At 45.7% G+C, this 26,228-nt stretch overlaps 3 protein-coding genes across 3 annotated transcripts in view; all 3 read left to right on the top strand.

The window, feature by feature from the left end:
* The first annotated feature begins 6,327 nt into the window (after nt 1–6,327).
* Nucleotides 6,328–7,272, top strand: LOC102446648 (olfactory receptor 6F1-like). Its single transcript, XM_006135715.3, has one exon. It carries the CDS (start codon nt 6,328–6,330, stop codon nt 7,270–7,272), a length of 945 nt encoding a protein of 314 aa, XP_006135777.3.
* A 7,235-nt stretch (nt 7,273–14,507) lies between these two features.
* Nucleotides 14,508–15,452, top strand: LOC102446410 (olfactory receptor 6F1-like). Its single transcript, XM_006135714.3, has one exon. The coding sequence runs from the start codon at nt 14,508–14,510 to the stop codon at nt 15,450–15,452; it is 945 nt and encodes a 314-aa protein (XP_006135776.3).
* A 7,243-nt stretch (nt 15,453–22,695) lies between these two features.
* Nucleotides 22,696–26,228, top strand: part of LOC102446168 (olfactory receptor 11A1-like) — a 3,698-nt gene continuing 165 nt past the window's right edge. Inside the window, exons 1-2 of the mRNA XM_006135713.3 lie at nt 22,696–22,732; nt 25,426–26,228. The exon at nt 25,426–26,228 is cut by the window's right edge and continues 165 nt beyond it. Coding sequence (XP_006135775.3) covers nt 22,696–22,732; nt 25,426–26,228 — 840 coding nt within the window. The remainder of the gene's footprint in view (nt 22,733–25,425) is intronic.

Below are 26,228 nucleotides of genomic sequence, written 5' to 3'. Positions count from 1 at the left end.
CCATTCAAGGGGTAGACCCTGGCCACAGGGCCTGTGCCAGCTCCAAGCCTGCCAGCCCAGAGTCAGCAGTGGCCACCGGGGCCCCTGACCCAGTGACCCCAAAACATGAGCCAGCAAGCCACTGGCAGCCAGCCCTCCACCGCTCCCCAGGAGCAGTCTGCCAGCTCCCAGGAGCCTGACAGGGGCTGGAGAAGGCGGGCGCCTTCCTGGTCCAGGGTGGAGATCATGGATCTTATTCAGGTTTGGGGGGATGCTCCCAACGTCCATGATCTCCACACTAGATGGAAAAATGTGGCCGTCTATGGCAGGATAGCTGCCAGCCTGGCCAACAAAGGCCACATGAGAACCCAGGAGCAGGTTTGCATGAAAGTCAAGTTGGTCCGATGAGACCCCCAACCCTAAGCCCTGAGCTTCCCCTCCCCCTTCTTCCCCTTGCTTCTCCCTTCCAGCTCCCTCCTCCCAGATTTCATCTTCCCCTCTCCCATCCTTTCTCTTGCCCTCTACCTCCTCCTTTTCCCAGTCTCCCCAGAGGTTTATAACCCCCCCCCCCGCAGTTTTGTTCAATAAACTGAGTTTCTATTTTTGAACACACGTGTCTTTTATTTGACATCAGGAAGGGGGGCTAGGGAGGGGTAAGTGGAAGGACATGAGGGAGGAATGGGGCACAAGCCCCCGGTGGGGAGGACCGTGGTGGTTCTGAGGGCTCCTCGGGGTGGACACTCTCCCTCAGGGCCTTCTGGATCCTGACAGGCCCCCAATGGACCCCCCCTGATGGCAGCCTGCAGCAAGTGCAGCCGGGCTGATGGCAACGACCCCACAAGACACACCGGCATGCCCAGGGGCAGCTCTGGCTCCATGTGGCCGAGTGCTGTGGGGTCCCGAGTGCGGGCACTCAGGGCTCTCCAAGCCAGGACTGCTTTGCTGTCCCTCATCGAGGTAGACAAGCAAGCGGGGAACCCTGAGAACTGTCTGTCCGGGGTGGGGGTCGGGTCCCTTTAAGCATGGAGCTCAGTTAGCCTCAGGCAACAGCCTCACACACTAAGTCCTACTCTGATGCCCTGCTGGCACTGGTTCCAGCCAGCCTTAACTTCGGTTCAGGGTCCCCTCAGTGTGGACGTGCTATTTCAAAATAGCAAATGCTATTTTGAAATATTTTTTGCATGTAGATGTGTTATTTCAAATTAGATTAATTCGAATTAACTAATTCGAATTAACTATTTCGAATTAAGTTAATTCGAAATAGTGCTGTAGTGTAGACATACCCTAAGTCTTTTTAATATCTCATCGTATGGAATCTGTCCGAAACCCCTAATAATTTTTGTTGCCCTTTTCTGAGCCTTTTCCAAAGCTAATATATCTTTTTTTTTAGATGAGGTGACCACATCTGTACACACTAGTCAAGATGTGGGTATACCATGGTTTATATTAATGGTTCACAATCCTGCTGAAAGGGCATAACAAGTGGGGTTCCACAGGGGTCTGTTTTGGGACCGGTTCTGTTAATCAATGATATTGGCATACAGAGGATGCTTTTGAAGTTTGCAGACAATGCCAAGCTGGAAAGGGTTGCAAGTGCTTTGGAGGAGAGGGTCATAATTCACACTGATCTGGACAAATTGGAGAAATGGTCTGAGGTAAATAGGATGACGTTTAATAAGGACAAATGCAAAATGCTCCACTTAGGAAGTAACAATCTGTGTCACACACAGAATGGGAAGTGACTGTCTAGGAAGGAGTCCTGCAGAAAGAGATCTAGGGGTTATTGTGGACCACAAACTAAATAGGAGTCAACGGTGTGACACTGTTGCAAAAAAAGCAAACATGATTCTGGGATGTATTAACAGGTGTGTTGTGAGCAAGACACGAGAAGTCATTCTTCTGTTCTACTCTGTGCTGATTAGGCCTCAGTTGGAGTATCATGTCCAGTTTTGGGCACCGCATTTCAAAAGAGATGTGGAGAAACTGGAGAAGGCCCAGTGAAGAGCAACAAGAATCATGAAAGGTCTAGAGAACATGAGCTATGAAGTAAGACAGAAAGAATTGGGCTTGTTTTGTTTGGAAAAGAAAAGACTGAGAGGGGACATGAGAGCAGTTTACAAGTCTCTAAAAGGGTGTTGCAAGGAGGAGGGAGAAAAAATGAAGATGAAGAAGATGATAAAAATGACAAAAGAAGAAGAAAGAAGACGAAGAAAAAAGACGAAGAAAAAAGATGAAGAAAAAGACGAAGATGAAAGAAGACGAAAGAAGATGAAGATGAAAAAAGAAAAGATAAAGAAAGAAAAAAACAGATGAATACAAAAGAAATTGAAGATGAAAGAAGACAGGAGAAGACAGACAAACAAGACAGATGAAAAGAGACAAAGACGAATAAAGGAAGTAGACAAAGACAAAAGAAGAAAAAAGACAAAGCTGAGAAAAGAAAGAAGAAAAAAGACTATGACCAATTGTTTTCCAGGGTCAAGAAGGAATGGGCCATTCTCATTATGGAGGTATGGATGGGATGAAGTAATACACCGAAGTCCTGGGATGAACTAATAGCCATTCTTTTCACAACAGCTTCTATTGCTCTAACATATTTGAAAACGCCAGGCTCCTGTAAGTTTCGATCACTCATAAGGCACAGACGGGAATAATGTCCTGGTGTCTAGACTGTTTTACTCAGAAGACCAGCCTGAGTCCACAGAGTCGGTTACATACCTTAGGGGAGTCCGAAGTTGTGTTGAGATCAGATCCCCCCACGGCACTGCAAAGACAGGGGTGGGTACAATACCAACCTCCTTAGTGTGAGCCGCGGCTCATTAAAAAGGTAGACACGGGAAAGGCCGGTAGGGTGATGGTGGAAGGAGATTCATAACAACGCCAACATCTATCAGATGTGTCTGAATCTTTTCTCTCTCTCTTTTATACCGCTCTGGAAGTAGAACTGGGGTTTCAATTAAGAAGGAATTATGCTTAATGTGTATTTATTCAGGCTCTTTATATTGCTAGAATGACGTGAATTGACGTTACTCTCAATGTGAACCAGGTGTGAAATATTCCCATATGTGCTATATATTTAGGTGGGGAACAAGCAAGAGGAACCAACATAAGATGCACTATTCATCGGCAAACTGTCCTGTTCATCATGCGGGGAGAATAAAGATTGAGAGCGAAAGGAGTTTGTATTGACAAGACATGGTAAGTTAGACCCATTCATCAGACACAGGTGATCCTGGAATTAGATTTAAACGTAGCTGCAGTGAGAAACAGGTTTGCTTTTCTCAGTAATATGAGCCACTTCCATACTGTTGTTCAAAATGTATGCCACATTGGGAGTTAAAAAAAATGCCTACTCAAGGAATGAATCTGTCTTATCACTTTTTAGTAATATAGTATAACATTTAGGATGGACAAAAGAAAATACTATTATTTGTAACTTGTAGAATTCTTAGAGCCAACGGGAAAAGATGTTTTCCTATCCACGTTTTTTCCACAAAGATATATCATATCATTGATATAGTCTTAATATTCTTTTATTCTTTTCTGAGGTTTGTTAAAGCATTCACATATCCCCAAATTTCAATCAGAGCATTTTCTTCGTTAGTCACCAGAAACAACATCCTACTGCTTTGATGAATGTTCCAAAAATATTTTATTGCTTCACTTTCCAAAAGTCTGGGTACATCTAGACTGCATTGCTATTCTGGGATATCGGAAGTATCCAGAAATAGCAATGCCGTATCCAAGGAACATGTCAACTATTTTGAAAAAAAATTCAAAATAATGGACGTGCTCTTTTGTCATCCCTGTAAAACTCGTTCTACGTGGAGTAAAGGATGTCTCGAAAGAGCACTTTATTTTTAAATCTGGCTCTGTGTAGACGTGCCAAATTTTGAAATTGCCTCTTTTGAAATGAAATCGGAAAAAGATACACAATTTGAATAGTGCACATTGTATATCTCTTTTTGACTTTAGAGTGCAGTCTAGATGTAGCCTCTGTTGCCTGAGAAAAGCGGTAACCATCAGGAAAAAAAAGATGGTGGAAAATTTCCAAGCAGCTTAACTATACTAACCCGCGCAGTTTACACATATAAAGACATTACTTGGGCATATAAGAGAAAAAGAAAATGTGTGTATAGAGAAATAGATAGTGAGATACACACCTATTTCTACAAAAGCGGCGAGAAGTCCTGTGGCACCTTATAGACTAACTGAAGTGTAGGAGCATAAGCTTTCGTGGGCAAAGACCCCCTTGCATCCGATGAAGTGGGTCTTTGCCCACGAAAGCTTATGCTCCAACACTTCAGTTAGTCTATAAGGTGCCACAGGACTCCTTGCCACTTTTACCGATTCAGACTAACACGGCGACCCCTCTGATACTTGACACCTATTTCTAATCAGTGCATGAGGCATAGAGGAGAGAATTTCATAGAATCGGAGAAGATTAGGTTGGGAAGAAACCTCAGGAGGTCACCTAGTCCAACCCCTTGCTCCAAGCAGGACCACTCCCAAATCAATCATTCCACCCACCATTCCTCTTTTGTCTTCTATCATCAGCTGCTGCTGTGATTTGAACAGATCGTGTTACATGTTTCTTTAATTTCCTCACCTGTAAAATGGGGACAATTCTACTGATCATAATAAGATAAGAACAGCCAGACTAGGTCAGACCCAAGGTCCATCCAGCCCAGCATCCTGTTTGCTGACAGTGGCCAATGCCAGGTGCCCCAGAGGGAGTAAACAGAACAGGGAATCATCAAGTGATTCCTCCCCTGTCACCCATTCCCAGCCCCTGACAAACAAAGGGTAGAGACACCATCACTACCCATCCCAACTAATAAGTATTAATGGACCTAACCTCCATGAATTTATCTAATTCTTTTTTGAACCCTGTTCCAGTCCTGATCTTCACCACATCCTTTAGCAAGGAGTTCCACTGGTTGACTGTGTGTTGTGTGAAAGAAATACTTCCTTGTGTTTGTTTTAAACCTGACACCTTTTCATTTCATTTGGTGTCCCCATGTTCTTATATTATGGGAACAAATAAATAACTGTTCTTTATTCACTTTCTCAGTGCCTGTCATGATTTTATAGACCTCTATCCTATCTCCCCTTAGTCTCCTGTTTTCTAAGCTGAAAAGTCTCAATCTTTTAAATCTCTCTTCATACGGGACTCATTCCAAACCCGTCACCATTTCGGTCACCCTTTTCTGAATCTTTTCCAGTGCCAATATCTCTTTTTTGAGATGAGGTGACCACGTCTGTACACAATATTCAAGATGTGGGCATACCACGGATTTATAGAGAGGCAATAAGATGTGTGGATCGCACATACTGTATGTCACAAGAGGGCGCTGCTGCTGCTCGGGTGATCAACCCAAGCAAACAGAGCTCCTGACCGTGTCTTGTAACTAGCTCACAGAACAGAGACCCACAGTAGACAGATTGTACCTTTGACAAGCTTATTGCAAGCAATTCAGGAGCAAATTTTAAAAGCACTATGTGTGTGTGTGTGTGTGTGTGTGTGTGTATTTAATACTTAAACAATTAAAACACTTAAAGACATTAAAAGGCATTTCAAGCATAAAAAGACATTAAAAGCAATAATTAAACGGAATACGTAACAATCTACATCTAATTCTTAACCCAATTTAGCAGCCTAATTCTTAATTCAATTTAACACACACACTCACACTCAACACTCACACTCTGGAGCTGGCCAGACCCCAACTAATGTTGGTAAATATGGTTGAGGCGGAAGTCCGATTTGCACATCACCCCAATATGCTGAATCAATGGACTCCAACTGTGTCCAACTGGGACAAAATGGTGTGGTATATATCCCCTCAGTAGAGGCCAGTTGGGTGGGATGCCATCTACTGGTTGCACGCCGTCCAAGTGGGGTGATGTCCATTAGTGACACCCCCTTCTTCTTACTGGTGTGACCACAACCAATCCAGAAACACCCGGTTTCTACACCACCCAATTTTGCTTGCCTCATCACGAGTGAGAAACAATGGTCTGTCCTTGGTTAGATTCTTGCCTTCCTTTTTTTAATTTTCTTATCAAATGCTGGAAAAGCTGCCTCAGCACGTATACACAGTTCTTTTATTTCACACAGTACTTTTCTTAAAGTTGTAAACAAGTCCATAATTCTCCGGGGCTCTTGCCTGGACTTTAGCATGTCCTCTCTTCAGCTCACTCACTGTTGATGCACTCATGCTAACCATTCACACTTCCCATGATTCGTGACATGTACTGGCACTTTGTCAAGGTCAGGTGCTGGGTTTTGGCCCATCCAAAATCACATTCAGCGTGTTCACATTCTAAACACTTATATATTGACAGATGGACCTTGGGGCTGAGGCAGAAAGAGAAAACCAAACCAGTGTCCAGCAATTCCTGCTCCTTGGCTTTCCTGGCTCTTGGTCGTTTCGGCTCTCCCTCGCGGCAGTGTTTTCAATTCTGTATTTCCTGTCGGTGATGGGGAACACATTTGTGATTGTCTTAGTGCGGACCCACCCACGACTCCACACTCCGATGTACTTCCTCCTCTGTAATCTCTCCTTCCTGGAAATCTGGTACACCACCGCATTCGTCCCCAAGGCCATTGGCGTCATGCTGGGCACCAGCCAAACCATCTCCTTCCCCGGCTGCATCCTGCAGCTGTATTTCATCTTCTCACTGGGCTCATCGGAGTGTCTCCTCCTGGCCGTTATGGCCTATGACCGCTATCTGGCCATATGCCACCCTTTGCGTTATAGCACGCTCATGAACATCACCTTCTCTGCTCAGCTGGCCCTCGGAGCTTGGTTGTGTGGGTTCCTGGAGATCTCCGTTTTGGCAGCTCTAATATCCAGGTTGTCCTTCTGCGGCCCCAATGTCATCAATCACTTCTTTTGTGACATCGATTCCTGGATTGCGCTCTCTTGCGCCGACACAAGTCTCGTTGAGCGGGCAACTTTCATCGTCTCCATTAACATCCTTCTGGGCTCATGCGTGATAATCCTGGTCTCCTACATTTACATCATCTCCACCATCTTGAGAATCCCGTCGGCCCAAGGTCGGCAAAAGGCCTTTTCCACCTGCTCGGCCCACCTCACCGTCGTGACACTATGGTACGGCTCCACCATTTTTCTGTATGTCAAGCCTTCAGCACAGAACTCATTGGATCTTAACAAAATAGTCAACGTCTTTAATACGATTGTGACACCGATGTTAAACCCTTTCATTTATACACTGCGGAACAAAGAGGTGAAGCGAGCCCTGGAAAAGGCCATCAGGCGGATGTGACGAGGTTTGCCAATGTTCTGTGGCGAGTAGAAATGCAGTCCAAAGCACCAAGATTAATCCATCCCAAAGGTCGTTTTTAGTGCTAGGGATCATTTATTGGTTTTGCATGTTTCCTCATTCATTATAACAAACTGATGAACATATGAACGGAAGGGGCAGAATTGCAGATTTGGGATGCTGATCAGTCCACACTGCTCTATTTTGTGGTGTTTGCCAGGAACGCTGTGGACACTGCTAACGATAATGCAATGGGGCCTAAGTCTAAGGGATTTAGGCACCTAGATTTCACAGCATGTCTATACATCCAAGCTGACATTTCAAAGGCACGTATGCTGTCAAATGAGCACTTAAAACCAGCTAATCTTCGACATCACCTTGAAATTGATATTACCCACAGTTTGGTGCAGAATTGACGAAACAGCTCAGAACATTAAGGAACAACAGACAGAGAGGATGCAGAAAAGTTGCTTCTATTCTTTGCAAATCAATGAATGAACGGCAATTGCAAACCATTCCAACCTGCTGTCAGTCTGTAGCTATGAATACAACAGAGGTGTACAAGAGGGCTTTCTCTTTTGCAAATTTTGCCCATGCGTGCAACTGGTGAGGCTATTGTTGATTTGCTGAGTGATTTCATGAGGGAGTAGGATATTGCCTGGTCAAAATGTGTAGCGATCAGAACGGATGGGTTTCATGTAATGACTGGCACATACGACCAGCGTATTACCTATGAGTTGTGTACATATTCTTCTGTTTGCTTTAGTCAATAAAAAAAAATGGCACCTCGGTGTTGTTACATTTAACCGTCATATCTGTCACTACTACTATATTTGTTTAGATAATCATTTGAAATGTATTATAGTTCATGTTATCAAATAATGCAATGTTTGTAAACAGCTATATTGTCCGTGAAATTTTAATAGATTGAAAAGCGGTCCATATACTCAAAAAGGTTGGGAACCACGGGCCTGGGGAAGTTGTAGTATCTCCATCATTGGAGATATTTAAGAGCAGGTTAGATGGACATCTATCAGGGATGGTCCAGATGGTGCTTGGTCCTGCCATGAGGGCAGGGGACTTGACTCAATGCCCTCTCGAGGTCCCTTCCAGTTCTAGTGTTCTGCGATTCTATGGGAATGAATTGCCCAGATCCCATTGAATTTCATTGTAAGTTTGAGGACTCGTTTCCTTGCTTGCATCTAAAATTCCCGTTTTCACATACTATCTCCCTTTCTTAAGTTCACTAGAGGTTGGACCTCCCTGGTCCAGCACCCCTGGGACCAGATCGGTCCTGGATGAGGGATTTTGCTGGACCAGGGGAGGTCATTTCTAGCCCCCTGACATCAGCCTTCACCCCCACCCTGCCACCCCACTGGGACTCCTGGCCTCTGGCTCCTACCCCCTTCTTTCCACAGCCCATCTATGCCATGCACTGGACTGCCAGCTCCCCCCCTCCCTCCGCCCAGCTGAGCCGTGTGCTAAGCTCCTGTGGTGATGAGTCCATAGAATAGTGATTAGGACAACTTTGTGAATTAAACAGTAATAAACCAACAGTACCAAATTATATTCATCCAAGAACGCTGAAGGAACTTGAGTATGATATTGCAGGACTACAAACTGTAGTATGTAACCTACCTCTGATACCATCTTCCTAAGCAGATAAAACCATCCATACTGGGTCAGACCAATGGTCCATCTAGCCCAGTATCCTGTCTGCCAAAAGCCAGGCTTCATGAACTGGGCTTGTTTAGTTTGGAAAAAAGAAGATTAAGGGGGGACATGATAGCGGTTTTCAAATATCTAAAAGGGTGTCACAAGGAGGAAGGCGAAAATTTGTTCCTCTTGGTTTCTGAGGACAGGACAAGGAGTAATGGGCTTAAAGTGCAGCAGGGGAGGTTTAGATTGGACATTAGGAAAAAATTCCTAACTGTCAGGGTGGTCAAATATTGGAATAAATTGCCAAGGGAGGTGGTGGAATCTCCCTCTCTGGAGATATTTAAGAACAGGTTAGATAGACATCTGTCAGGGATGGTGTAGACGGAGCTTGATCCTGCCTTGAGGGCGGGGGGCTGGACTCGATGACCTCTCGAGGTCCCTTCCAGTCCTATTATTCTATGATTCTATGATTATTCTATGAAAAGCAGCTAATACCAGATGCCCCAGAGAAAGGGAACACAACAGGTCTCTCTCCTGTCACCCATATCAGAGGCTAGGGACACCATTCCTACTCATCCTGGCTAATAGGCATTGATGGGCCTAACCTCCATGAATCTATCTAGCTCTTTTTTGAAGCCTGTTAAAGTCTTGGTCTTCACAACATCCTCTGGCGAGGAGTTCCACAGGTTGATGATTGGACAGCTATAAATGTAACTCTAATTTTGAATAAGGGAACCAGAGGTGATCCTGGGAGATGCAAGCCAGTGACCCTAATATCAGTGGTGGGAAAACTAGGAGAAACTACAGCAAAGAATCAGAATCCTAGAACTAGAAGGGACCTCAAGAGGTCATCAAGTCCTGCTCACTGCCCCTGAGACACAGAGAGATAGACTTTGTTGGGGAGGAGTTAAAAATACTTTATGTAAAGGAAATGAAGCTTCACCCAATCCCTGTCAATTTTTGGAGCGGTCAGCAAACATGTGGATAAGAATGATCCAGTGTAGACAGCCTAAGACTCTGAAGGAAATTACTCAGGGGATAACGGGAAAGGCCCTCTCCTGGCTCAGAAACTGGTTAAAAACAGGAAATAAAATATAAAAATAAATGATGACGTTTCATAGTATAGATAGGTAAAGACGGTGGTCTCCCAAGGATGTGATCGTCATACTCACTGATGGCCTGGAAAAGGGAATGAACATTGAAGTGGCAACCTTTGCAGATGACACTGAATGATTCAAGACGGTGAAGTTCACAGCCGATGGTAGAACATGGTGCTGCTGGACAACATAACGAAAACCACCGTTTGCAAAGGAAAGTGTATCGGAAGAAATAATTCCAAGTTTCCTTAAAACGGGTTATATGGGTGGATTCTAAAGTATCTGTTCCCACTCGAGAAAGATCTTGGAGTACTTGTGGATAGTACCCTGAAAACATCAGCAGTGACAGAAGACCACAGTTTAATAAGGTATTTAGGCAGCTGGTGGGGATTTCAAAAGCACATGATTTCAAAGGGTGTTAAGTTTCCAGATGCCTTTGAAATACCTTTAACCGTCTTTCCCTAGCTACAGGGGGGAGCCATGTTAGTCCGGAATTGGAAAAACTTAAACCATAATAAATAGTCTTGCAGCACCTGAGAGACGAACAAAACGTGTAGATGGAATTGTGAGCTTTTGTGGGCACAACCCACTTCTTCAGATGACTAGAATTGTTACAGGTCCAGTTTCTAAATAAATAGCAAAAGGGGGTGGGGGGGGGGAAGAAGAGGCTTTCAAGGCAGATGACTTGTGGGATTCAAAAAACCCTTCAGCAGGTTAGACACCTGACTCGTATTGAGTTCAATGGTGTTTGGGAACCTCAGTATCTTTAAAATCTGGCCCTGACACTTTTTGATTATTTTACCTTGCGTGTCAGAGACATCCCTCCAAGATCAAATTCCTCCCTTTTACATTTGATGTAGAAGATAAGAACATCAGAATGGACAAGCTGGGTCAGACCAAAGGTCCGTCTAGCCCAGTGTCCTGTCTGCCCACAGCAGCCATCTTGTGTCCCTCTGTCCCGGTCCCCGAGTTGCGAACGGTCAAGTTATGACCATTCGCATTTACGACCAAAGCTCTCATGGAGCGGTCATAAAAGCGGTCCCCGAGTTACGAATGCGACCCACGCTTATGAACAGCAGGGTCGCTATGTAACTCAATGGGGTCCGAGTTACGAACAGATCGAGTTACAGCCAAGTGTTTGGTCACTAACTCGTTCGTAAGTCGGGGAGAGGCTGTACACCGAAATGGGGAATTAATTAGGTGCCCATATATGGGGTCAAAAATATGAGGCATATTCCCTTGGTTTTGCAGACCCGTGGAACTTCACTGATGTGGCGTTCTATGACCAGTTTTTGGTCGGTGCCCTGATTTGGAAGGCATCTCATTTTGGTATTCAGCTGAGGAAACTTAGGGGAGGGAGATTAAATTCCACACTCACCTCTCCATCCCTTCCTGTACCACGGGTTTGGCAAAACTGGGACTAGTAGAACACTCTCCTCAGGACACCATCCCCCAGAGACTCGCCCTCCCGCCCCCAGCACCAAACCCCTCTGTAGTGACCCGAGCAATGCCAGGTAAATTTGCTTTGCAATGGGGAACTGATTCGATGCCAGTAAGTTGTGTCAAGTGCACGACGTGGATTTGCTTGGTGTTGTAGGCCCCAGAAAATTCACCGTTGGGTTTTCTCTGTGCAACAGTGTTGAACAAGCGGAAGGGGTCCAACGTTGACATTTGCCATGGTTTTACTGCTTGCCGCTGTGGTGGTGTTGGAAACTCTTAGGGAACATCACCAAATCTCCATTGTTTGGCAAATGTTCAGCAAAGGTGGGGGGACAGATTGTTGTTTTCCAGACTGCTGGTACAGGACTTCCCCCATAAGACCATCCTGGCTCCGCAGAGTCTGTTACACGTCCTAAGGGAGTCTGTGAATTTCAGTTAAGTGTGCACATCTCCTGGGTGCTGGAGGCATGAGGAGGAAGAAAATACAAATACCCCCATGATGCCTATGTGAGCTCTGTTTCTGTAACACAGTAGTCGGAGGAAAAGTGAAGGGCGATCGAAAGAGTTTCCTCCCAATGTCAAAACCTTTTGGTTTTGAAGAGGCAGGTTCTCATTTATGCTCACGAAATTCTGCACCAGTGTCTGGCAGGAGAGGGAGCATAAAAGTGCAGTGAACTGTACTGATTATGAACATTTTAAGTCACCTTTACAATCAGACCATGGTGTCAAATGGCCATGACGTACATGTGAACCAGGTGTGAAACAGTCCGCTATTTGTGATCTGTGTAGATGTAGGGAAAGGAAGATGTACCATCATAGGATGCCCTGGTTTTCAGCTCCCGTGCTATTGCCCATCACCTCCACAGAAAAAGAATGGGAATGAAAGGAGTTCATGGTGACAGCGTCTATCAGAAGACATGGTAAGTGAGATACATTAGTCAGCTACAACTTAACCCGGGCTTGTCATTAAAAGTAACTACACTGAAAAAGAAGTATGCCTCTTTGCCATGTGAAATTGCTTTTCCAAAAGTTTGCCTCACTAAGGGGGTCAACACACCCCTCCAGCAAGATGAGTATATCTTCTTTGGATTGTAAATACAGTATAATAAAATCTAGAATGAACAAAAGTAAATTCTATTTTTGTAAACTGTAGAACTAACAAAGACAGCGGGGGAACTTAATCTTAACATCAAGAATGTTAACAAAAATGAAAAAAACAGATCTGTTTTTGTCAATGTTTTTCTTTTCACTTTGTCAGGTTTTTTTCCCCAAACCCTCCCAAAAAAACCTGAAACAGATATCTAATGAGTTTTCATTAACCAAAAGTCAGGTTTAAACTAAAGCCTTCTGTCCTTTATACTTCATGAAAATCCCAGTGTTCATTCTCTCTCTCTCAAACATCTCAGTTTCATCGTAAAAACAGTTTCCATTTTGGAAAAAAAAATGTGTTGATGGAAATCTTTCAGAGCCCTCTAAAGCATTAATATCTGCAATATCCTGGTATACTAACTTAAGAGAGGGAAATAAGAAAACAAGGAAGGAAGGAAGGACGGATAGATGGATAGATAGGCATTCTATCTATCTATCTATCTGACAGATGGGGTGTATGAGGACAGACAGACAGACTGGGTGGGTAGGGACAGACAGACAGACAGACAGATACTGGGTGTGTAGGGATAGACAGACAGACCGACCGGGTAGGTAGGGACAGACAGAAAGACAGACAGGATGTGTGGGGACAGACAGAGCGACCGGGTATGTAAGGAGAGACAGACAGACAGGGGCTGCATCTAGACTGGCCGCTTGAATTTCTGCAAGAACACGGACTATCCCATGTAAGATTGTCAATGTTCTTGCGGAAATGCTATGCTGCTCCCGTTCGGGCAAAAGCCCTCTGGCGCAAATGCTTTTGCGCAAGAGGGGCAGTGTAGACGACACGGTATTGTTTTTGCAAAAAAGCCCCGATGGCGAAAATGACGATCGGGGCTTTCTTGCACAAAACCGCGTCTAGATTGGCACGGACGCTTTTCCACAAAAAGTGCTTTTGCGGAAAATCATCCATGCCAATCTAGATGCTCTTTTCTGCAAATGCTTTTAATGGAAAAACTTTTCCGTTAAAAGCATTTGTGGAAAATCATGCCAGTCTGGACGTAGCCAGGATGTGTGGGGACAGACAGAGAGATAGGCTTAATTCTGATCAGTGCCTAGGGGCAGGGAATTGGCACCAAGATGAATGTTGAATGCATCCACCACATTAACAGTCAAATCTTACAGGGACGATGCTGCTTCTCCCGATGCAGTGGAAGGCTTCCAAGGGTATTTGTGTTCCAGACGAGCTGGTGCTGTTTTGATGTTCAGGTTCGTAAGAGCCTGAGAGTAGTTTAGATGGGGAAGTTAGTGGTCACCAGGGGAGAAGATCTCTTATATCTACAGCCTACACTTGGGCTGCTCTTAAACTGCACCACACGTAGGTTGAGTTTACACAGACACAGAATCCTAGAGCACTAGAACTGGCAGGGACCTCACAAGGCCATCAAGTCCAGTCCCCTGCCCTTACAGCAGGACCAAGCACCATCTAGACCATCCCTGACAAGTGTCTGTCCAACCTGCTCTTCAATGTCTCCAGAGATGGAGATTCCACAACCTCCCTGGGCAATTTATTCCAGTGTTTGACCACCTTGACAGGCAGGAAGTTTTTCCTAATGTCCAACCTCAACCTCCCTTGCTGCAGTTTCAGCCCATTGCTTCTTGTCCTGTCCTCAGAGGCCAAGGAGAACAGTTTGTCTCCCTCCTCCTTTTAACACCCTTTTAGGTACTTTGAAAGCTACTATCATGTCCCCTCTGTCTGTTCTTTTCCAAACGAAAACTGTGTAGTGGCCCCATCACGCACCAATTGTCCATCTAGCCAAGGCCTTTGACGGGCATGACAGCCAGTTAAAGTATCACAGCCTGGCACCTGAACACAGAGGTTTGAGCAGCCTCTCACAAGGCGTTCGGCATTTTTCAGTGCCCTTCCTCCCACGTTCTTTTGTCTCTTGGCAGATGGCCCTCGTGGCACGTGGAGAAAGAGAGAACCAAACCGGCGTGCAGGAGTTCATCCTTCTGGGCTTTCCCGGACCTTGGTCTTTCCGGCTGTCCCTTGCAGAGCTGTTTTCTGTGCTCTACGGCCTCACAATCCTAGGTAACGTGTCCATCATCGCCTTGGTGGGGACCCACCCACAGCTCCACACCCCCATGTACTTCTTCCTCTGCAATCTCTCCTTCCTGGAGATCTGGTACACCACTGCCTGCATCCCCAAGGCCATCGGCGTCATGCTGGGCACAAGCCAAACCATCTCGTTCACTGCCTGCAAGATACAACTGATTTTTTCCCTTGCCACTGGCTCAACAGAATGTTTCCTCCTGGCCGTCATGGCCTACGACCGCTACCTGGCCATTTGCTACCCCTTGCGTTACAGCACCCTCATGAATAGCACCTTCTCCGTGCAGTTGGTCCTTGTCTCTTGGTTGGGCGGTTTCCTGGCTATCTCCGTGCTGGCAGCTCTAGTATCCAGGTTGTCCTTCTGTGGTCCTAACGTCATCGATCATTTCCTTTGTGACATAGACTCCTGGATCGCCCTCTCCTGCACTGACACGCACCTCGTTGAGCTTGTAACCTTCCTTCTCTCAATCATTGTTGTCTTGGTCTCATGCGCGATAACGCTGGTCTCCTACATTTACATCATCTCTACCATTTTGAGAATCCCCTCAGCCCAAGGCCGGCAAAAGGCCTTTTCCACCTGCTCGGCCCACCTCGCTGTCGTGACGCTCTGGTACGGCTCCCTCATTTTTCTGTTTGTCAAGCCTTCGAAGCACAACTCAATGGATTTGAATAAAACCATCAACATCTTCAGCACTGTGGTCACCCCGCTGGTGAACCCTTTCATTTACACGCTAAGGAACAAAGATGTGAAGGACGCCTTGGCGAAGACTTTCAGTAGGATGTGAAGTTATTTTAGATCAAGATGGAGTCAGTAGACAGTCAAAACAATGAAAACATTTCTGAAGTTCGTGGATTTAGTAGAAACTAGGTCCAAGTGTTTAGGCAGAAAAAAATGTCAAATGAACCAACTCCTGCTGTCTTAAAATGAGAGCCATTCACATAAATCTTATTTCAAGCTGTAATTTACTTTCATTGTCTAGGTCAGTTGTCCCCAACATGGTGCCCGCAGGGGCCATGGTGCCCGCTGAATCATCTGGGATGGCCCCACCCCCCCTGCAAAGTGCACGTGCGGTGCTGGCCCCTGGCGCACAGCACATGGGTGACCCCTACCCCGGGCGCATGGCACATATGTGGCCCCACCCCTGGATGCCCGGCACGTGAGCGGCCCCAGATGCCAGGCAGCCCTGAAAGGTTGAGGACCCCGGTCTAGGTGGTCGTGCCTTTATTCCATAGCAGCAATGGACAACCGAGGCTAGAGAATGGGACGCATAAGCGGTCCCTGTTCATCTCAGCAGGCTGCAAGCCTATTATAACCAAAATAATTTCCCGGAATGAGCAGGTTTGCTCACTGAGCTTGCGTAGCGAGAATTTGCGGGGTGTGCCAATTGAACCAGTGCCTGGTTTGGATGCAGAGGAAGTGCACAGCTCTCATAGTCAATGTTGTGTAAAGTCAGCATGACCCTCACTTCACAATTTTTATGAACTTCACATCATATGCTTTGCAGATATTAAACTGCTCGAGATAGTGAAGACCAAAGCAGACTGTAAAGAGTTCCAAAAGGATCTCACCAAACTACATGATTAGGCAACAAAACGGCAAATGAATTTTAATGTTAATTAATGCAAAGTAATGCCCATTGGAAAACAAATCCCAACTATATACACAACTATACATACAAAATGATGGGGACTAAGTTAGCTACAACTACTTAAGAGAGATCTTGGAGTCATTATGGATAGTTCTCTGAAAACATCCATGCGGTATGCAGCGGCAGTCAAAAAAGCAAACTGAATGTTAGGAATGATTAAAAAGGGGATAGAGAATAAAACAGAATATCTTATTGCCTTTGTATAAATCCATGGTATGCCCACAGCTTGAATACTGTGTACAGATATGGTCGCCTCATCTCAAAAAAGATGCATTAGAATTGGAAAAGGTTCAGAAAAGGGCAACAAAAACGATGAGGCATTTGGAATGGGTCCCAAATAAAGAGAGATTAAAAAGACGGGGACTTTTCAGCTTAGAAAAGAGGACACTAAGGAGGGATATGATAGAGGTCTATAAAAGCATGACAGGGATGGAGAAAGTAAATAAGGAAAAGTTATTAACTTTTTCCCATAACATAAGAATTAGGAGTGACCAAATGAAATTAATAGGAAGCAGATATAAAACAAACAAAAGGAAGTATTTCTTCACACAATGCACAGTCCACCAATGGAACTCCTTGCCAGGGGATGCTGTGAAGACAAGGATTTTAACAGAATTCAAAAAAGAACTAGATAAATTCATGGAGGATAGGTCCATCAGTACTTATTAGCCAGGATGGGTAATGGAAGTTTTTCTTCACAGAGCGTGCAGTCCATCTGTGGAACTCCTTGCCAAAGTTATATTTAACTAACCTCATGTAGTTCCCCTTTCTCAAATTAAATGTCACAGTGTTGGGCTGCTGAGGTGTTTTTCCCACCACAGGGACATCAAATTTTATTACATTACGGTCACCATTTCCAAGCGGTCCAGTTGTATTTACCTCTTAGACCTGACCATGCACTCCAATTAGGACTAAATCAAGAATTGCTTCTCCCCTTGTGGGTTCCGGAACCAGCTGCTCCAAGAAGCAGTCAATTAAGGTGTCAAGAAACTTTATCTCTGCCTCCTGTCCTGAAGTGACCTGTACCCAGTCAATATGGGGAGAGTTGAAATTCCCCCACTATTATTGAGTTTGGTATTTTTATATCCTCTCTAATCTCCCTTAGCATTTCATAGTCACTATCACTGTCCCGGTCAGGTGGTCAGTAATATATCCCTACTGAGATATTCCTACTATTGGAGCATGGAATTACTATCCAGAGAGATTCTATGGAACAGGTTAGTTCGTCTAAGACTTTCACTTCATTTGCTTCTACATTTTCTTTCACATATAGCGCCTCTCCCCCACCAGCACGACCGGTTCTGCCGATATATTGCACACACTGGTATGGCTGCGTCCCATTGAAGGTCCTCATTCCACCGAGTTTCTGTGATGCCTATGCAAAGCCACTGTAGTGACCCCCTTGGAGACGTGGGCTCCATCCTAGCCCTAAAGTTTGGCGTGATATTATAGGGGGATCTGTTTTTTTGCAATATGTACCCACATGGTTTTATTTAAGAATCTATCAAGTGTAGAAACTCACCAGTGATATTTTGTGAAATTCTTGAGCATAGAATGCTACAGATGGAAGAGATCTAGGCATCGAGTCCAGCCCCCTGTCTAAAGCAGGACCAGCCCTAAACTCAATCATTCCAGCCAGGGGTTTGTCAAGCTGGGACTTAAAAATCTCTAGGGATGGAGATTCCACCCCCTCCCTAAGGAACCCAGCCCAGCGCTTCCCCACCCGCCTTGGGAAACAGTTCTGGACCCCCCATTACAGAAAGGGTGCCCCGTGTGGATGGCTGCTGGGTTATTAAAAAGGCATCAGGGCAAATTCTGACTTTCCCTGCTCAACTATTACTCCAGTTGCCTTCCCGACTAGCAGACATGCCCGGCGACGCTTAGCAGACGCGCCCGATGTTGCTTGGGTCTGTAACTCAAGGAGGGTTTTCTTTTCAATGCAGGAACAACGTACGTGCTGTATGTAAATGATGGCGTTTCTCAAAAATGAAGGAAACAAGAAGTTGGCATTGACAGGGATTCAGACATTCGATAGAGCTCATGGGGAGACCATATTTGCTGGGGGGGCGGTTCTCGTGCTGGAATAAAATGACTTTTTTGCACTTCTGGAGGGCTCAGGGCAGGGAGTGGAGGGGCAGGAGTCAGGGCAGGGTTTGGGGGGCTCAGGGCAGGGGGAGAGGAGCAAGTCCAGGGCAGGTCTGGGAGCTGGGGAGGGGTTTAGTGAAAGAGGTGGGAGTCTGGAGTGCGGGTTGGGAGGGTAATGAGGAGTTCAGGGGGGTGCACATGATGTGCCATGGTGGTGGCTTCTCCTAGGGGGCCAAGGCTGGGGTGTGGGGGAGGATCCAGGCCTGAGGGGCTGTCAGGGGAAGGATGGGCTCTGTGGGCTGACTCCGGACTGTAGCTCTCCCCAAGCCTGCACATGGTCCATGGTGGGAAGGCCTCTGGGAACCAATCCGGGACTCCTGGGGCCTCTCCCTGGACTCTAGCTGGTCTGCGGAGGCCGGAGGGGGAGGCAGGTGGGATGGGTGGGAGGCAAGCCATGGGGGACTGGTCGTGGCCTGCAGCAGTTCCAGAGGGAGGGGGCAGGTCCCTCCAGGGACACCCCTTCAGCCTGCAGGCTGTCCATGGGGGAGGGGGAGAGGTGAGGTTCTGGGGGGCAGGCCTTGGCCTCCAGCCATGCCCCCCCACCGCCCTCAAACTTCTCTGTGACCAGGATTTTACACACAAAGTCTCATGGACGCGGAAGGGAGTTCTATTGGATAAAATGTCGCGTAAGACATTAGATGTTGGGGATTTGCCCCCTCCAGAAAAAAAATCACCTCATTTCTCTCAGGAAATGTCCAAGCTCTGCCCAAGGTTGAAACTAGCGAGCGGAGGGGCCGGGTAATGCCGCTGGGGTAACTCGGGAGCAGGCCACGCACCAGAGTGCCTGGGCGTATGGTGGTTGCAACATTAAAGTACCCCAGTGGGGGTACGGGATAGTCAGGGATCCCCTCTCCATCCCCTTGCTGCAGTCCCTTGCTCCTAAAGCAGGGTGGGGAACCTTTTTGGATTGGGGGGCAGACCCTCAGAAAAATCAGTCGGAGGCCACACACAAGTGAGAAGCGGAAAAAAAACCAACTGACAAATCAATCGACCAACTCACAACCAATCAACCCCCCCACAACAACAAACTAATCAACCAACCCACCACAACAAACCAACCAACCAAACCAACAACCAATCAACCCACCCACAACAACAAACCAATCAACCCACCCACAACAACAAACCAATCAACCAACCCACCACAACAAACCAATCAACCCACCCACAACCAACCAACCCCCCCACAACAAACCACCCACAACCCCCCCCACAACAAACCACCCACAACCCCCCCACAACAACAAACTAATCAACCAACCCACCACAACAAACCAACCAACCAAACCAACAACCAATCAACCCACCCACAACAAACCAATCAACCCACCCACAACCCACCCACAACAAACCACCCACAACCCACCCACAACAACAAACCAACCAACCCACCCACAACAACAAACCAACCAACCCACCCACAACAAACCAACAACCAACCAACCAATCCACAACCAACCAACCAACGCCCCTCGCAACTGACGTGGCCCCCGTGCATCCCAGCCCACCGTGTGCACCCCTCGTGATCTCAGAGTCCCTGGCACATGCTGGCCAGGGCACGATTGGAGTGGAGACAGCGGGGGCAGGGGACATGCATGTGTGTGTGTGTATGAATGTGAGTGTGTGCACATGTACGCCCAGGCACAGCAACAACTGTGTCTGTGTGTGTGAGAGAGAGCATCCAAGCACAGCAACAACTGCGTTTGTATGTGTGTATGTGTGTGAGTGAGTCCAGGCATAACATTTTTTTTTAAATGAATGGAGATTGCACATCAACTGCACATGTGTATGTGTGAGAGAGTGAAAGTCCAGGCAAAGCAACAACATTGTGTGTGTGAGAGCAAAAGAGTGTCCAGGCATAGCAACAACTGCATGTGTGTGTGTGTGTGTATGAGTGTGTGTGTGTGAGAGAGAGAGTGTGTCCAGGACCAGCAACAAGTGTGTGTGTGTGTGTGTGTGTGTGTGTATGAGTGTGTGTGTGTGAGAGAGAGAGTGTGTCCAGGACCAGCAACAACTGTGTGTGTGTGTGTGTGTGTGTCCAGGCACAGCAACAACTGCACATGTGTGTGAGAGAGTGAGAGTCCAGACAAAACAACAACTCTGTGTGTGTGTCCAGGCAAAGCAACAACTGCCCAATCCCCCCAAACACCAGCAGCTCTGCTTCCCTGGGCAGCTCACTTGGCTGCTCGTCGGCCCCGGAGGCCGTCTGGCTTCTGGGCTCCATGCCAGGCCACAGGTCCCCCAACAGCCCCAGTTACTCACCTCACCTTCTCCACAGCCACGGCACCGCCCGGGCCTCTCCCCTCCGGGGACCATCCCCAGCAGCTGGCGAGATCCGATCTCCAGCAGGCTCCGGCTCCCAGCAGCAGCCCCTGGCCAGAAAAAAGCTCCAGCCTGGTCAGCTCCTCTCTCCAAAATGGACCCCCCAGCTCCCTGCCTGCACTGCCTGGGAGACAGGAACAGTTTCCCTCTCTTGCCCCAAGGCATCCTGGGAGTTGTAGTCTCTAGGGCGAGGCTGTGGCCCCAAGGATCTTCCCAAAGTGAGTAATAAAAAGGCAGCTACATATTTATTTGGGGTGTTCAGTTCGGTCCGGGCAAGCCGCGGCATTGTTACCCCCGATGTTCAAGGCACAAAGACCTCCGGACAGCTAAGCACTTTTGCAGTTTGGAACAAGGTGCGTCCTGGTTTGTGGAGGCCTGTGTTGACAGAGTGGGTTGTCGCTAAACACACCAGTGGCACTGTGGTGGCCACACAAATTCCGTGTGAGGAGCACAAATGGTCGAGAAGGCCCCCGTCACCTTTTTGAAAATATCTGAAAAACATGCTGGTGTAACTGCCATTGGGTGGCTTTGAACCTGGGACCTATGAAGCAGAGTATAGGAGCAGCTACCTTGTGAGCTAGAAGCCAGCTAGCCACCAACCCCTGCTCTAAAGGGCTCTTGGTCTTAACTCTTGCTGTGGTCTAGATACCACTTGCATTGCTCAGTAACCCCACTAGGTGTGTGGGTTACATCCTTCCCTAAGGTAAGAAAGTGTCCTGAGCTTCAGAGACCCAGTTGAGACTCTGGACAAACCCCCACTTGTAACTGCTACAGGGTAGATTTGAACCTGGGACCTATGAAGCAGAGTATAAGCACTTCTACTCTCTGAGCTAAAGGCCAGTTACTTCCTGATCCATGCTGTAAAGGGCTCTTGGTCTTAACTGTTGTTGTGGTCTAGGTCTCACTTGCATTGCTCAGTAACCACACTAGGGCTATGTCTACACTATGTAAATGAGGCTAAGCGTGGAATAGTGCCGAGCCTCATTTGCATACCTATGAGCTGCCATTTTTGCAGAAGAGGCTCTTGCGCCAGAAGGAGCTGTCTACACTGCCCCTTCTTGCGCAAGAAAACCCCCTTTCTGTTTCCTTGTAATATGTAAATCCATGAGAATTGAGTCATTTCCGCAACTACCCTCTCAGACCCCCATTGTGGACACCAGCAGCTGCTCGTAAGCTTGATTTGGGTCTTGTGGTGGTGTTTGGTGAATTGACTTATATAGCGGTGACATCCAGAGACGAGAATCAAAACCAAGTCCCTTGTTTCTTGGTGATGTATACACCACTTCACAAGACACAATCTCTTGTCCAGAAGATGTTACTGTCTGAGAGGAATCTGATGAACCGTCAGACCATTGACTTCGTAGCAACAGACCTCACTATCTGCTAGAAATTGAATATGCTCACAGAGTAGCAGCAGTAGTTGAACTCAGTCAACATCTCTACTGAAAAATTTCAAATTTCTGTCCATCAAAAGAAAACCTGAAAGCCAAGAAATGGGCAGAGGACAATTAAAGAGCCATGAGAGCAACTGCAGAAAGCACCAAATTTGGGACCCAGCAGAAATGGAAAACAAATGAACAAAATACATCATACATAAAAAAGTAGTCTGTTTTAAGGGATCAGTTTTCTGATAACCAATACATTTTTGGGAGGAAAATTGAGACTTGTTGGGTAGTACCAGGAAGCCAAATGACAAATATTCCCTTTGAAATGGTTAATGTATGAAATGCACTAAAAAATACCAACATTGTAATTAAGTCCAATGGGGCTTAGCCCAAGAAGAGATGTAATAGGATGTTTGACACCGCTCCTACCACGTGCTTTCAAGAGGAGAAACTGTTTGGGAAGTTGGGGAAGAGAGCATATAGGAAGGGAAGGACAGCAACAGACCTAAGGGAGTCAAAGACTATCAATGAAGAAGGAAAAGGTACGACGAGGGAGAATGAAAGGTAAGCACCACCACAGCCGAGATAGGAAATGTTGCATTTGAGTGTCTAGAGCACGATCGTAGTTCAGTCAAAAACTTGTCTGTGAAATGCAATCACGTAAAATGCAGAGGAAAGAGCTCAACATTTAGAAGTTTGTTTTGTTTTGAAGGGGATGAAATGGAATCTCTCTCTCTCTCTCTCTCTCTATCATAGCTACATAGATAGACAGATGGCATGTATCGGGAGAGAGAGAGAGAGAGAGATTATAGAATAATAGAACTGGAAGGAACCACGAGAGTTCATCAAGTCCAGTCTCCTGCCCTCCCGGCAGGACCAAGCACCATCTAGATCATCCCTGACAGATGTTTATCAAACCTGCTCTTGAATATCCCCAGTGATGGAGATTCCTCTCTCTCTCTCTCTCTCTCTCTCATTTCTGAAATTTTCATTGAAAATTCTCACAGAAGAAAGGCAGACTGTTTTGTTTAACAAAAATTAAAAGCACCAACAATTTACAGATAGCAATTTTGCAATCTTATTTTTTGAAAATAAAAGATCCTTTTTCATATGAATAAACACCAACAGTTTTTATCTGAAAAATTATCACATAGCTCTAGCTTGTGTTTGTTCCTGTCTATAACATATATTCTTTCTTTCTTTCTTTCTTTCTTTCTTTCTTTCTTTCTTTCTTTCTTTCTTTCTTTCTTTCTTTCTTTCTTTCTTTCTTTCTTTCTTTCTTTCTTTCTTAAACTATTTGCCCTGCTTCTGCATTCTCATATGTTTCATGGGGAGAAAAGTATTTCCCCTATGAAGTAAAGAACCGTAAGAGCACGAAGTGAAGACTGTGTCGGATGGAAGTACTTTTGTAAACAAACCATTACATTTCGACTTGCACTTGTCTCTATGGTTAGGCATGTGATTAACTGTGTAAATGTGCAATTATAGTCTTAATATTGTAGCCTACTAGTCAACTTAGTTTTCTGCACACAACTGGGTTCGTTTCCAGACTGGAATATGTCTTGGCCAAGTAATTTTGTGTATGTGCTCAAAGATGCAGACTGGTAAACAAAGGAGAAAAGAACTCAAGCATGTTAACCTTGATTTCAGTACAAATCCAAGTATGTTCTTATCTCCATCTTTAGGTGCATAAACCCCTTTGTAAATTGGCCCTTCTGATGCATCAGTTCCTCCACTGTAAAAGAGGGACCAATGCATGTTTTCTTCACACTGGGAATGTTGTCCTTCTTTAAATAATATGCATTTTCATAGAATCATACAACTGGAAGGGACCTTGAGAGGTCATCAAGTCCAGTTCCCTGCCCTCATGGCAGGACCAAGCACCATCTAGATCATCCCTGACAGGTGTCTGTCTAACCTGCTCTTAAATATCTCCAGTGATGGAGATTCCACAACATCCCTGGGCAATTTATTCCAGTGTTTAACCACCCTGACAAGTAGGACGTTTTTCCTAATGTCCAACCTAAACCTCCCTTGCTGCAATTTAAGCCCATTGCTTAATTTGTTTTAGAAGAGGGTCTCATTTGTGTACTGCTATTGAAACAAGATGGGTGAGGTGAAAGAGACACGTTTTTTCACTCTATGTATGTAAGCTTTACTTAACACCACTATCTCTTTCTACTGCAGGAAACACACTGGCTACGTCTACACTGGCATGAATTTCTGAAACTGCTTTTAACGGAAAAGTTTTCCGTTAAAAGCATTTTCGGAAAAGCGCGTCTAGATTTGCAGGATGCTTTTCCACAAAAGCACTTTTTGCGTAAAAGCGTCCGTGGCCAATCTAGACGCGGTTTTCCGCAAAAAAGCCCCGATTGCCTTTTTCACGATCGGGGCTTTTTTTGCAGAAAACAGTACTATGCTGTCTACACTGGCCCATTTGCGCAAAAGTCTTTCGGAAAAAGACTTTTGCCTGAATGGGAGCAGCATAGTATTTCCGGAAAAGCACTGATGATTTTACATAAGATCGTCAGTGCTTTTCCGGAAATTCAAGCGGCCAGTGTAGACAGCTGGCAAGCTTTTTCGGAAAAGCAGATGATTTTCTGGAAAAACTTGCCAGTCTAGGCACAGCCACTGTGTCTCTGATGTTGGTTAGATCTAATAAGTGTTACTGTAATATGACTAGGCCATGAGAGATAAAAACTTTTTATCATTAAGTGTCCATAAACTTTGATCATAGAATCACAGGGCTGACAGAGACCTCAGGAGTCATTGAGTTAAGTCCGCTGCCCAAGGCAGGACCAACCCCCACTCAATCATCCCAGCCAGGACTTGGTCAAACCAAGACTTAAAAACCTCTAGGGATGGAGATTTTCCTGTGTACACAGAAAGAAATGCAACCCCCTTTCCAGGATAATATTCATTTACGGATAGGCAAAATAAGAAAAATGCAGCTTGAAAATTATTGGGAGTTTGATTGAATGACATTTACTCTGTTTATTTTGACATGAAATATTGCCACTTCGTGTTTTAATGGTTATCAGGCTTTAACGTTTGGACTCTCAGAATTGGCTGTCATTACACAATTATTTTCTGACCCACCCCTCATAATTTCCCACAACTGTGAAAATGTAAATTCGTTAAAAAGAAAAAGAAAATACTTTTAAATAAATATTAACTGTCAAAATCCTACAATAATAACAATGAAACTCTACCAGGCCTATGCTTTAGTAATTATACTATCATGTTATTTTCCCTAGGAAATGTTCAATTGGCAAAGAAGTGTAAAGAAAATCAAACAGCCATCACTGAATTCATCCTCGTGGGATTTTCAAGTACTGAAAAACTCCAGAGTTTCCTCTTTTGGGTCTTTTTAGCTACCTATCTTGTGACAATAATTGGGAACCTCCTCATTGTAATTTGTGTGTTGAGTGACCACAGTCTCCGCACCCCGATGTATTTCTTTCTAGGAAATTTATCCTTCTTGGAAGTCTGCTACGCGACAAACCTTGCCCCTAGGCTGCTCTTTGGCATGATAACCAAGGACAACACGGTATCGTTTCCAGGCTGCATGGTGCAGTTTTACGTCTTTGGTGCCCTGGCAGTGGCTGAATGTCTCCTCCTCACCATCATGTCCTATGACCGCTATGTAGCTATCTGCCATCTACTGCGTTACATGGTGCTCATGGACAGCAAGGTCTGCACTCAGTTAGCAGCTGGATCCTGGGCTAGTGGCTTTGTAGGAACATCAATAACCATCTGTTTGTTGTCTAATTTAAGTTTCAGTGGCCCCAATGAGATTGACCATTTCTTTTGTGACATCACTTCTCTGATAAAGCTCTCCTGCTCCGACACATACTTGGTTGAGATAATGGTTTTCATCTTCTCTTCAGCTGTGTCACTGATCCCGTTCCTCTTTATCCTGGCGTCCTACGTCTGTATCCTCAGGGCCATCCTGGGCATCCCTTCCACCATGGGCAGGCAAAAGGCCTTTTCCACCTGCTCCTCCCACCTCATCATTGTTAGCACCTTCTACGGGACACTGATTGCAATGTACGTGGTG

Source organism: Pelodiscus sinensis, chromosome 30 (assembly GCF_052426305.1).
Source record: "Pelodiscus sinensis isolate ZL-2025 chromosome 30, ASM5242630v1, whole genome shotgun sequence".
Taxonomy (NCBI): Eukaryota; Metazoa; Chordata; order Testudines; family Trionychidae; genus Pelodiscus; species Pelodiscus sinensis.
The sequence above is the reverse complement of the archived record's forward strand: the minus strand, read 5'-3'. Positions and strand labels throughout refer to the sequence as shown.

What these genes read in the sequence shown, in the direction of transcription:
- LOC102446648 (XM_006135715.3), top strand. Translation starts at nt 6,328, where the DNA reads ATGGACCTTGGGGCTGAGGCAGAAAGAGAAAACCAAACCAGTGTCCAG.
- LOC102446410 (XM_006135714.3), top strand. Translation starts at nt 14,508, where the DNA reads ATGGCCCTCGTGGCACGTGGAGAAAGAGAGAACCAAACCGGCGTGCAG.